General features: G+C 39.4%; 1 protein-coding gene across 7 annotated transcripts in view; it reads left to right on the forward strand.

Moving 5' to 3' along the window:
* LOC311207660 (dystonin-like) overlaps positions 1-13,849 on the forward strand; it is a 265,958-nt gene that overhangs the window by 149,011 nt on the left and 103,098 nt on the right. For 4 of the 7 annotated variants that reach the window (XM_084283802.1, XM_084283805.1, XM_084283804.1 and 1 more), the window contains exons 35-41: positions 2,527-2,615; positions 3,613-3,748; positions 4,883-10,213; positions 10,419-10,565; positions 10,730-10,945; positions 11,127-11,273; positions 12,344-12,577. In XM_084283802.1, coding sequence (XP_084139928.1) covers positions 2,527-2,615; positions 3,613-3,748; positions 4,883-10,213; positions 10,419-10,565; positions 10,730-10,945; positions 11,127-11,273; positions 12,344-12,577 — 6,300 coding nt within the window. The remainder of the gene's footprint in view (positions 1-2,526; positions 2,616-3,612; positions 3,749-4,882; positions 10,214-10,418; positions 10,566-10,729; positions 10,946-11,126; positions 11,274-12,343; positions 12,578-13,849) is intronic. The other 3 variants (XM_084283806.1, XM_084283808.1, XM_084283807.1) reach the window with 1 other exon arrangement.

Here is a 13,849-nt window from a genome sequence, read left to right on the forward strand (position 1 = left end):
TTTTTGTGTTGATTAAAATGATAAAATATTCCATAAATATTTTTTTTTTCTCCAAACCACCATCCACACTTTACTAAGGATGTAATTTCACGTTTTGTTGTGAGTGGAGGATTGGATAAATGTTCACACAAACACGTTACTTAAGACCAATTGCAAGCTGCCTTTCATACTCCTGGAGTGTGATATATTCTGACAGTACAAAATCTCAATTCAGAGAACCTATACCCTGCATACCATAATCCAGCCATTGTAGAGGGACAATGTGTCCTGGCAAGGTGGCACTTTGTAGGTCTGCTGCCTGGTCCTGACACAGTTCAGTGAATGAGCCTGGTGAATTCTACCCTAGCACCAGGGAGAAAGTTGGCAGGAGGGGCCTGTGGGCCGGGTTTGTTTTTATTTGTTATTAAAAAGTTATCTTGAGGGGTCCTCTTATGGGTTGGTTATGAGATGGTAGTTGAAAGTCTTCGAACAGATGCACACTCCTCTTCAAATCTGCTGCCTTAGGGAATCCAGAGGGTGCCAGCTGGGCCCTCTTTGCTACCACGCTAGTAGTCCACAGGCTGCTGGAGGGGCCCATCATGCCTTCTTTGTATTTGGTAGGTCTGTTGTTGTGCACAGTTGTTACTCTGACCATGCATTTACATCTGTGAAGTTTCATGTCATTTCTAGCAGCTCACCTGCTAGGTTTGTCACACAAAATAGCTTAGTGACACCTGAAGGGATTTCCACAAGTGAAGGCCCACCTGCCCACTTCACAGCAGAGAAATGAAACACTGTCTTTTACACATCCCTCGGATGTAGGCTGGATATGTAGCCATGCAAACATGATTTTTGCCCATCTTTTAAGCTGCCTGTTCCTGTGTTTTTATTTTGGTCATGGGCATTGGTGCCAGTTAGGGGGGCAGCGTGTACAGGAGCCAAATTGTGCCATCAGGCAGGATGGCAGCTCTGCAGCCCCCACCTGCCACCAGTCCCAGTGTGCTGCTTGTTCATACAGGCTGTGTGCACTCTACTACCAAAGTGCAGGCCTGTTTGAGGCACCAGTGCTAGTTCTGTTAGCGACAGAAAACATTCAGTTCTGGTTTTCTTATACTCTTGATGGCTTTGATGAGAACCACTTGTCAGCATTGGGCCAGCGTCCAGCAACTTTGAGCATCTCAGTCTGCCATGGTGACTACAGGTGGCATCTTCCCTGTCCAGCTTTAGCTATTTATTTATTTTTTTAATTTATGTATTATTTAGCTGTTTGGAAAATAACCTATGAGTTAGCAGTCTTGGCTTCCTCCTGCCTGTGGGCAGCAGCCATTTCCTGAGGGTGTTTCCATTACGGCCTGCGAGGTAGAAGGCACCTTCCAAAGGTGCCTGGTTTTGTCTCCACGCCTAGTACAGTTGCCTAGACAAGTTTTGTAAAAACTTGATAACTAATTCTTGATATTTTTTGTTTGTTTGTTTTGGTTTGATAGCTAATGTTAGCTGAAAAATGTTTCTAACAGATGCCTGGGGGCTATAGGGTGTAGCCCTAGTGGGAGGGGAAGCTGCTGCCAGTAGTGGCACAGCGCAAGTAGGAGCCGTCATGATGCCAGTGCCCTAAGGAAAGCGGAGCCCATGATCCCACCTCATCCTGCTCATATCATCTCATATTACGCATCCTGTGCTTGCTGTCTGTGTTTTTGTTCAAGCATCATGAATAGTGGCATTGTAGGTCACTGGTACTGAATGTAAAGGGAGACTATGTTGAAGATGAGTTGTGTCCCAACCCATGTGAAAACAGGACCCAAGCCCCTTACTAGCATTCACTTACACCTGCATTGAACTTACTCCCAGCTTGCTAATGAAACCCTGGACACCCCTCAGTACTGTCTCTGCTTAACCAAAATCAAAGGTAGTGCTTTTGTCTGAAGAACTGCAGGCAGTTTTTCAGAAAACTTAAAAGATGAAATTCTTGCAAGTTCCTCTGTCAGAACTAGTACGTGAGTGGGGATGACACAGAAATAATAGGAGAATATTAATAAATATTTTATATTTATTAAAATTTCAATAATTCATTTTTTTTAAGTAACACTGCATTTGTCTCTGTGATTGAATTTCATGAAAGTCTGTGCCCTTCTCCTATTTTTATTTATTTTTTATTACTCTTACGGTAATGTGCAACTTCTTGATCATGACCATTGTATGCATATCTTTGTAAATTTGCCTTAAACTGTACCAAATACTAAGTGTTTTTAAGTGATTAAGTTTCAAACAATAACATTCTAAAATAAATTTTGTTTGTCTCACCAAATAGTTTTCCATCTCAGGTTATTTTACCAAGAGACTTAGTGTAATGACTTATCCATATGTACATGATACAACTTAATTCTAAGAACAGTCCCTATTAGTTCTAAGAATAGCCCCTATTTTTAATAAAAATTTCCAGTTCCTTTGCTGTTGAGTTTTGTTGTACATGGAAATATTATGTTGTTTGTTTGTTTCTCTTTTTATACAGATGCATAGTGAAGTCTTAAACAGAGGTTGTTTATTTTTCAGATTTCCCTTGATGAAATGTCAACCAAGAAGGAACAAATAGCTGAAGCTCTGCAGACTATTCAAGGATTTTTAGCTAAGCACAGTGACAAGTATGCCATTTCTATGCTTTTATTTTTCAAATAACATAAATTACTGTAATCAGCATATACTGTTTGCTTAAAAAGAAACCATATTCTCATGTGACAGTTCCAATTGTGCTATATGTAGACATACAGGTGGTTCTTCTCTGTTTGTTTTATAATTTTTGACTTCTCATTCTGGTAAAACTTTGATTTGGTTTTATGTATTTCAATAATTCTATTATGTTTATGCACCTCTGGTCGGCTTAAAAATGTTAGATTGTAATTTTCATTTGAAGTCAAAATAATTAACAAAACACTACTACATACTATATATCACAAGTTTGTTTCATTTGCATCTAAAATCATATTATTTAGGATAAATTGCTGGGATAATTCATGTCTTCATTGGTAATAAGTAGACAAAGGCACATGCAAATGGTAAATGCCTTAGCAAAGGCATTTAAAGTAAATTGTAGATGATTTTAACCTCTTGTCCCGAGTAGCTATATATCTTGAACATCCTCTTAATTAAACTATATTTTTTCAGACTACTTTTATAAATCTTCTCCTTCCACCTCTCCCCATCCTCTCACTGCCCCCCCCCCCTTTTTTTTAAGTTAAAGGTAACCTGATCACTCCCTGCAGCTAAGGCCAATGGCATCCTGTGCTGCATTAGGAAAAGCGTTGCCAGCAGGTCAAGGGAGGTGATCCTCCCCCTCTGCTCAGCCGTGTTGAGGCTTCACCTGGAGTACTGTGTCCAGTTCTGGACACCCCAGTACAAGAGAAATATGGAGCTCCTGGAGCAAGTCCAGCGAAAGGCTACTAAAATGATTAAGGGAGTGGGAGTATGTATGTATGAGGAAAAGCCTGTTCAGCCTGATTAATGTGCTCTAGGGGACCCTGCTTGAGGAGGCAGGTTGGACTAGATGATCTCCAGAGATCCCTTCCAACCTCAACCATTCTGTGATTCTGTCACAAGTTATCAAGAGATCTCCTTTCCCCTTCTTTGTTTCTGTTTTAATAGAATGACAGATGAAGAGAGGAATGAAATGGAAAAACAAGTCAGATCCCTTCAGGAGAGCTACAGCTTGTTATCCAGTGAAGCTTTGAAGCAGCTGCAGGAAGCACAGTATTTGGATGATGAAAAGATGGAAGAAAAGGTAACAAGATGGAAACTCACATTTCAAGCTTTCTTGAGTGTTACTGCATGGTTGTGGAACCATACATGATGAGTAAAAGATGAAGCTGTAATTAACAGCCTGTGTGTAAAGGAACTTGAGATTTAACTGACTGATGGTTTTGTGTATTTGGTATAAAATACTGTGTGTTACCTTACCTGTGCATATGGATATTCTGCTCATCAGGGTGTTTTTTTTTTGTGAAGAGTCTTAATAATGTGTGCCTTGCATGAAGAAAGATAAACATATCATTCATCTCTTAACTCTTCTCTTAAAAGCCATTCTTTGACTGCTACATAAATCTGCGTTTGTGCTGCAAAAAGGACACCATAAAATAACATGTTAATCTTTCCAATATATCACTCAGAAGTGTCCCAGAAGGGATCTACTTTCAGTTTTTCTTAAAATTTATCTGGACGTAAATATGGGAGTACATAACGTTAATAACTCTGAGACACTGCAAATACATTTCTTAATGGATCTACAAATACATGTGTTAATGGATCTCAATCATAAATATGGGATTCTCAAAAAAATGTTGCAAATGAGTATTCTCATATACATTTATGGGCAGCGTCTGTGTAATTAGTTTAAATAGTGTTGCCAAACTGACTTCATACTTTCCATGCAAACTAAATGCAGTATTTGGTGCTAGAATATCTGATTCCATATTGTTGAGCGTATATACAGAAGTGCTGTATGCTGTAAACATGAATAGCATGGTTGTTTTGAATCACGTACTGTTTCTGAATATTCTAACCTTTCACAGACATTTAGAGCATGAAAATTTGCCTTTCAGGTACATGTTCTGTTTGCTCACTCTGCAATCATCTCTCCTATTGTCTTTCACTAACCCTATTTATGTATGCAAAGCATAGGTTTTCAATTCACAGATGCATGTTGATTTTAAACCTTTTATCACATCGTGTGCTGTTCAATGACTGACATAGATCACTTGCGCGTTTGAGCTGCTAACATTCACAGCATTCATCCAGTGCTGGTAAGTACACGTTTTTATGCTTATCATGCATTCAAAAGAAAAAAAAAATAAAAATTTAAAAAATATTAAGATTTGTCTAAAAATAGTGATAGCTGTTCTTTTATATTCCTTTATAGGTGAATAATGTCATTGCTGGTATCATTGACCAAACAACTGGAGAAGTCCTTTCAGTTTTTCAGTCTGTTCTAAAAGGTTTTATTGACTATGACACTGGAGTTAGATTGCTCGAAAATCAGCTGATCCTCACTGGAATCATTTCTCCAGAATCAGGAGTATGTTATGATTTGGAAGAAGCTAAAGCTCGTGCCTTAATTGATGAGCAGATTCTGTTGCAGTTGCAGGAATTAAATAATGCAAAGAAACTTATTTCAGAATCATCATTAGCAAACCTTCCAATTGTGTCAGCTTTAGAACAAGGTCTAATTTCAGAACCTTTAGCTATTAAGATTCTTGAGAATCAGCTTTCAAGTGGGCACTTGATTTTGCCATCTACTGGAGAGCACCTGACTTTGCAGAGTGCTTTCCAGAGAAACCTGATTTCTCCAACATTATATGCAAAGCTTCTGGAAAAAGACACTTGTAAAGATCTCATAGACCCTAACTGTGCTGAAAAGATTTCCCTTGAACAGATGGTTCATAGAAGCATATTACATGAAGAAACAGGGTTAAGACTCCTACCTGTGAAACCACAAGAAAAAGGTAGAATCACATTCAAATGTGGAAGGAAGATAACTATTTTGAGGGCAGCCCATGAAGGACTCATCGACCGGGAAACAATGTTCAGGCTGCTGGGGGCTCAGATGATGTCTGGAGGTATAATTGACCCTGACTCAGGGAAACGACTGACTGTGGAAGAGGCAATGAAACAAGGGATGATAGATCAGGACACCGCTTGTGGGATCCTCACACATCAGGTTCAGGCTGGTGGAATCCTTTGTCCAAATTCAGGCCAACGCTTGACTGTTGATGAAGCTGTACAATGCAATTTAATATCATCAACCAGTGCACTGCTGGTGTTAGAAGCACAAAGAGGCTTTGTTGGACTTATATGGCCTCACACGGGTGAAATATTCCCAATATCAACTTCTTTGCACCAAGAGATGATAACAAATGAACTGGCATTCAAAATACTAAATGATAGGCAGAAAATAGCTGCACTTTATATTCCAGAAACTTGTGAAGTACTCGGTCTAGATCAGGCTGCACAGTCAGGGTTAATAGATATCAATACTGTGTGTGTTCTGAACAGTGTGATTTTACCAGATAAAATGCCCAGTGTAGAAGAATTAGAATCCCCCTGTAAAAATGCTGCAAAATGGTTATCAACATATGAGCTCTTGCCATCTGTGTTTCATGACTGTGAGGAAGAACACGAAGATTCTGGCACACAAGACCCTGTATGTCATAATACAGATCAAGCTAAGAAGTTATTCATATCTTATCTGATGGTAAATAGTTATATGGATGCAAACACTGGAAGAAGACTTTTATTGTATGATGGACAACTGCAAGAAGCCATCAGTATGTTGCTGGAAGGGGATAGTTCTACATACAATATTGATGAAAATGAGTTTAGCAACAAATACATAAGCCCAAAAGGAATTAATCAAAAGTCAGCTGACAATGTCCATTTTAGTAATGTTGCAGGCAGTGTTCAAGGTGATCTTTCAGGTGTTGAAAGCACTTCTAATGCCAGAAAGTTAATTCAGTTTGGTGATTTAGGGAATGATAAATGTTTACAGGAAAAAGATGTCCATGTTTGTAGATCAGATGTTTGCAATACTAGTGGTACTGAGCAATCAGAATATGCACAGAAGATGTTGGTAACTAAGTCTCCAGAACTTAGAAATGTAGAAAGTAGCACTCAAAATTCCACAGACAGAAATGTGCTCAAAGGTCTTCTGGAGGATTCTGAGTGGACGCAGGTAGAGCTGTGTAAGCATAACGATAAGAAAGCAAATTCAGGAAACATTGAAGGATTTATTCTAAATGACTCAAATCCAAATCTTTTTTCAGAAACAGGGAAAGAGGATATTCTTTTGGCAGACAGTCTGTGTAAGGAAAACATTAATGATAAAACCTTACAAAAGGCCTCGAGTGTGACTGACTTGTCAGATAATAAAATCTGGAGAGACATGGAAAGGTGCATGCAATATGAGCCTCACATACTAGAAGCTGACAGTTTTAGAATGGTGCTGGATAATGCAAAGAAGGACGACTTTCAGAGGAGTTTTGGTTCATCTATCAGTGCAGATACAGAATATAGGCTTCCAGAAGAATCAGAGAGCCGATGTGGTCACACGCTACAGTTAGAAGATAATGGATGTAGTGAGCAACCTCTACTGGGCTCCACTGATGTGCATAACAGGGCATCCCTAGAGGACCATCCCTACAGACATGGCAGGCCATCTCTGGAGGGTTGTACTGATTTGCCACGTAAGCTTTGTCTAGAAGATGGTAGAGACATACAGTGGACGCCTTTGTTGGAAAGCAATACTGTTACACACGACAGACCTTCTGTGGGGGACAGTAACAGCACAGCACAAAGTCTAGCAGTGGAAGAAAGCGATCTGCCATTTGACAGGTTATTACCGGGTAGTAGTTCTGACTCATCACTGGAAGGCAGTGATAGCATCCCCCAGTTTGAAAGTAACCACTTGGAGCATGAATATGGTGAGGTAGCCTCTGAAGGGGACAGCTCGCTGTTTGATGATGACGATGACGACGCCTACGAAACTCCTCAGGTTGATGATGATGACAGTGATGTCTATGGTTCTCCACAAATGGATGATGATGAGTCCTATGACACCCCTCAAGGTGATGATGATTTCGATACCTTGCAGTTAAGGGATGTTGATACACCGGAGCCAGAGAATGTTCCATTAGGAACAGAGGAGGGTGGTGGTCTGATAGCTTTGAGAGAAGAGAACAGCTCTTTTCAAGAACTTCCAATTAGTGCTGGAGAGAGTGGCAATTACTTAAGGGATGTAAATCTGATAGGTCTACCTGACAGCATAAATACAGCTTCTGCAAGTGCTGAAACATTGGAAACAGTCCTTAAGGAGGAAAGGGAAAGAACAGGGGGCTTTGGAGAGAAGCAAAGATTACCAGTTACTCTGGAGAGTGAAGGAAGAAAGGAGGAATGCCTCACTTCTTTATTGAATTTGTATGAAACAAACGTACAGCGAGACAGAAATGAGGAGGATGAAATGAAAGCAGAAAGCACCTCCAGTGAGGATGACTCTGAAGGAACACAGGAGGAGGAAGATTATGATTATGACTGTATTGATTATGATAGTTACGACGACTCTGATACTGATTCTGACAGTGATGAAGAAATGGATACTTTTTACTCACACCATCAATGTAAAAACAAAGATGAGCAGCTGTTAATTTCTGTAGGAGACATAGAAAATAGTGACGAAAATAAACAGGATATTGATGACTTTTGCTATTCTTTAGGCCACCAGACAGGGTACAGTTTGCAATTCCAGTCCAACCATGGCAATAGAAAACTGTCCTTGGGAAAATGTGAAACTTCATCGGATGTTTATGAGGAAAGATGTGCTGGTGTCACATGTACAAGCAAAGAAGAAAGGCAACAGAAAACAGAAAACGAATATGGGATTTATGTCGAAAGTAAACACACATCACAAGATCCTACAGAGCATATTCGGTCTGAAAATACCTTTGACACTAAATGGATGTCCTGTATGAGTGAAGAAAGCAATAGAACACAGATTCTTGATGATACTATGACATCTGACATTAATGTAACACCATTCCTAATTACAAAGCAACCTAATGGTGATGATGAAAGTACTCAGACAAATATGCTTCTCTCCGAATGCTTTACTGATAGCATGAACAAAACCAATAATGCTATGCCAATATTACACTCAAGTCATGGACAAAGACAAAAAGAAGCAGTATTTGCAGAGAAAAAAATATTAAATGACATGGCTGGTATGGAACAACTAAAGGCAAGTTCATCCCAAAAGGACACTGAATTCCTCACAGATGTGCCTTATCCAAGTAAGGATAGCTCACTTCGTGACCAGGTAGATCCAATTACCAACAGGAAGCATGATCAAATAGGAGAAGGTTTTGAAATTCGTGCAGAAAATAAAGATAGAGTAAATATTATAAAGGAATGTGATATTACGGAGCTAAGTAAAAGTCCCATACATATGGAAAGTCTTGGGGAAATATTTGATGCATCAGCAACTAAGGCTGATAGAGAAAATCCTAATTCAAGTAAAGAAAAAGTAAATATTGGTCAGATTTTGCCCAATATTGGAGAGACAGTTGTCTGTCAAAGTACTGACAGTGTTCATAAAGACATCTCAGAAAACAGGAGCAGCAGTGATAATGAACTTACCCTTACAAAAGCAGGTGCTTTAGGAAGCACTGAGGATGCCAAAGAATCAGGGGATGGGATTGTTGTGCTACCTTCTGGGAATCATACACATACCACTGATGCTTCTTCTGCAATTCTGAGCAGCATAGGGGCTGACTTGATTAATGTTGACCAGAAGGAATATGAAGAGCTGAAAAACACAAAGGGTGAGTTCCTAGCTAGTGAGACTTCTTCCTTTGAAAGTGGTTTCAAAAAACAAATGTCCATGGAATCATTACAAACGGAAATAGGACCTTGCAAAGATTTCCAAGTAAAGAAGGGCTTTTCACAGTCACCAGAAGGGTCTGACATGCTAATGGAAGACTTAAAGAATATATTACAAAGGAAATTGAAGGTGGGACATATTTACTGCAAGGAAGAGGGTGAACCCCTAAGTTACTCTGATACCAAAACTCTGATGCAAAATTTACTTGCAATGGTTAGAAGCACCCAGCCTGGAAGCAGCATGTCTTGTGAGTCAAATCTTAGTCAAACAAGCAGTACTGTTAGAACAGCATTAATGGTTACTGCACCACGCACAGAGCCGAAGGACAGCGATGCTCTTTCCTTGCTCTGGCCTGATTGCAGAAGTCCTGATCTTCTTCGTGATATCCTGAAGCAGGAATCCTGTAAGCAAAAGATGGATGATCCAAAAGAAATGAAGAGTGAAATAGACCAAGAGGTGAAAGGTCCTGTTCCAAAACTTAGGACTTCTGAACTTACGGAGATTTTTCAAATGTCATCTGCAGATGAATGTACAAGCAAGTTAGAGGAGCTGATAAGTGGTTTGCTTATGAGCTCACAGGTTGCTGGCATCACCACAGGACATGAAGGTAAAGGCAAAGTAGATGGGCTTTGTACTCTTTTCTCCACAGAACAACCAGAGTTTGGATCTGAAATTCCTAAAGAGAAAACATTGGCAGATGACATAGCTGTTGCTTGGAAAATTGACCAGGAGCATGAGAAGACAGACAGCCTTTCCAAAGGTGTTACTGAACCTGCTTACAAAAGCAAAGAAGCAGTCCTGGCTGACAACCTCACTAGCATGGTAGGTAACAGCAGCTGGTATGTGTTACGTTTCCTGTGTTAAAGGAATTGCATGAATCCTTCTAATTGCTGGAGAGAATAATTAAACTGGAATAATGGTTACAAAAATAAATAAATAAATTTAAAACAAATTAAAAGGATTTTTATTGCTTATTTTTGGTCTGCCAATTTGGAAAACTTTTCTTATTGTTAAAACCCATTTTTAGGTCGATGGAGTACAGAAATGTTTCAAGTTAACAGAGAAAATGAGAGAACATTTGACGGTGCTTCAAGAAATGAAAAGCCACCTAGATAACCAGAAACCTATCAGTAGCAACCTGGAAATACTAAAAGAACAATTAGAACAACTAGAGGTCAGTAAAGTGTTCTTTATGCTAGCACTTAGTGATGGGAGCTAGAAAAAGACCTCAGACGAGGGGAAAAAAATGTGAGATTTCAAATATAATTAAAATAATTCAGATTTAAATTTCTTTCTTGCATAGTAACTTAATACATTTTATATATATTCTCTTTGTAGTCATTTGAATCTGGATTGGCTACCTTTGCAATTATCCTAAAAAAGGATACAAAGTTGACAGAAGAGTTTTTAAAGTTTAATCACAAGGATGTTCCCCAAGAGAAACTTCAAGAGCTAAAGATAAGCTATGACTATCTGCAGGAAGCATTTTTGGTGGTCTGTGATGCATCTTCAAAACGAGCAAAACAAATAGTCTGTGCTATTGACTCAGAAATGGTATGTTTTTATCACTGTACATCTGTATATTTTGTCTTGCTTTTCTTAAGGTAGTTCAGCTAAAAAAATAAGGGCTTTGTTTTATCTGAACATAAAGTACATGTATGATTCCATTTAACATGTGAATGAAAATGTGACTGGACTCTGGGGGCATAAATAAATACACAATTTCCCTTTCTAGTCTAAGCTTGCAGAATCACATCAGCAACTTTTAAGCAAACTCCAGAGATTTTCGGACTGGATCTCAGAACACAGTAAAATCGTGAATGACTTCACAGTGAATACTAATGACATTGAAGATATGAAGCAAAGTTTACAGCTACTCGAAGTATGTATTCTTTATAGCAGATGTTGGTGCTTCTGGCAAATGTTACTTCTTGTTATGAACTTTTAGCTAGTTTTTGTATAGCTGCTCATTAACTTCTATTGCTTAATCACACATTTAGAGCTCATTACTTAAGAATACAATTACTCAATGATCCATTAGTAAAGTATTGTTGATTTGCTTCTTCTCCTTAAATTTTTTTGTAGTTTGTCTTCGTGAGAAGATTATTTGGTTCTCCTTATATTTGTTGTAATAAATCTCACCCTTTTTTGAAAATCTAGTTTATGTTACAGATATTTTAATTATTACAATTAAATCTTTTTTTTTTAAAAAAAAAGATCTGGATTCTATACTGAAGCTTAGCTACCTTCCAAATGAATTACTTGTAAGAGAAGATGGGGAAAAATAAAAAGCCCCTTCGTTTCCCACTTTGTTGAAATGAGTTATGAAAAACAAATCAGATCAAGTTTTTAGTGGTGTTCATACAGTATTATACTGTATGCATATATTACTTCTGTATGTATGAATGTTAAAAATGACATTATTTTACTGTGCTTTAATGGTGTTCCAGTATGTGTTATATTGTTGTGAAGGCTGAACAGGATGTAGCTGTGGGCAGAATTTGCCACACTGCTGGAGACAGGGCTTCTCATTGTGGAGTGAAGAATGGAAACACTTTAAAGTAAAAATTTTACCATTTCTATGTCTTCAGATCTAGAATCTAGAAAACTTAAACCAAAGCTGCCATTTCAGTCAGCGCATGCTCGCCTTAAATTCTTCAGTGTTGAAGGTCAGCATGTTCACAGACATCCATGAGAAAACAAAGAGATTTTCAAGATCATCCTCTTTATTACTTGCACATGGACTGTGCCAGAGGCAAACCATACACAAATTCAGAAACCCTTAGTGGAATGTGTCAGAATGATCCTTACACATTTTTGATTAACTGTGGCTACAATGTCTCTCAAAAGCATTTTGGAACAAGGGCTAAGTACAGAAGATAGTGGTATTTGTGTTTTATTTGTACTGAATTTGTCTTCCTTGCTAGCCATTTCCTTTGTCTTTATTTACAGAATGCTGCTGCAGAGCTTGGCTGTACAAAAATGCAACTGGAGTCCACTGCGTTTGATGTTCAGTTCTTCATTTCTGAACATGCCCAAGATCTTTCTCCTAATCAGAGCAAACAGCTTCTGAGGCTCTTAAATACCACCCAGAAATCTTTTCAGGAAGTACAGGAAGCAATAACATCTCAAGTGGAAAGTTTAGAGACTCAGTTAAAGGCAGCGCAAGAGCTGGGTGATCAGAAGGTTTGCCTTTCTGTGTAAATGCGTGCTGAGTGTTTTTGTCTATGGATGAGGAATTTTAATACCAGTATGCACTATTAAGTGTATTCTTATCTTCCTGATTTCACTACAGATACATTCATAGTTCTGCTAAGATTGATCTGGTGAGGCTTCGCCTCCAGTACTGTGTGCAGTTTTGAAGTCCACAATATAAGAAGCATATAAAACCATTAGAATGTATCCAGAAGACAAAGATGGTGAAGGGTCTAGAAAGGAAGACACATGAGGAGCAGCTGAAGTCACTTGGTTTGTTCAGCCCAGAGCAGAGCAGGCTGAGGGGAGGCCTCATGGTGGCCTGCAGCTCCCTCACGAGGGGAGCGGAGGGGCAGGCGCTGAGCTCTGCTCTCTGGGGACAGCGACAGGACCCGAGGGGACGGCATGGAGCTGGGACAGGGCAGGGTCAGGCTGGGGGTTAGGGAGAGGTTCTTCACTGGCCGGGCACTGGAACATGGTGACCAGGGCAGTGGTTGCTGCACTGAGCCTGCCAGAGTTCAAGAAGCATTTGGACAGTGCTCTCTAGGTTTGATTTTGGGGTGTTCCTGTGAGGAGCCAGGAGTTGGAGTTGGGATCCTTGTGGGTCCCTTCCAACTCAGCATATTCTATGATCCTCTGAAGTTTGATGAGTTGTCATTTTTGCCTTTCATTAGTACAATCACAGGTCACAGAAACAGCATATTAGATTATGGACAGGTGCAGTTTCAGGCATTATAATCAGTTCTTTTAAATATTGTTTAAATGAAGCAGTGAACTCATGTCCTCTTCTGGCTGCAGCTATATTGATGGAGAAGTTTACTATTCCACCACTGCTTCTCTCTTCTGTCTTGCTGACGATTTTCTTTTCCTTTGATTTGCCATGTCATCTGCTTGTGTGATCTTTTTTTTTAGGTCTTTATAGGCGAGTACCAGATTTGTTTAAATCTTTGCTACCATAGCTCATTTTGACTGAGACAGGCTAGAGAGACAGAAATATGATTAAATCAGATCTGTAATTCCAGGTATGGGCATTGAGAAGCACCCTGAGTCAAACTGGTACAGTTACCTCTTCAGCTGACGTAGCTGCAGCTGGCAAGCATAGGCCAGCTTCATAGTCAAAGGCTGACAGATGCTGCTGCGTAACTACATCTCCTCTTCTGTCACAGAAGCACAGTGAAAATTCAGAGTTGCCACCTCATCCCCCAGTTTATGCACACTGAAAGGCGTTTCAGTGTTCTGAGGGCTTTGAATTGCTTTACCATT

Source organism: Netta rufina (assembly GCF_964035555.1).
Source record: "Netta rufina genome assembly, chromosome: 3".
Lineage (NCBI taxonomy): Eukaryota > Metazoa > Chordata > Aves > Anseriformes > Anatidae > Netta > Netta rufina.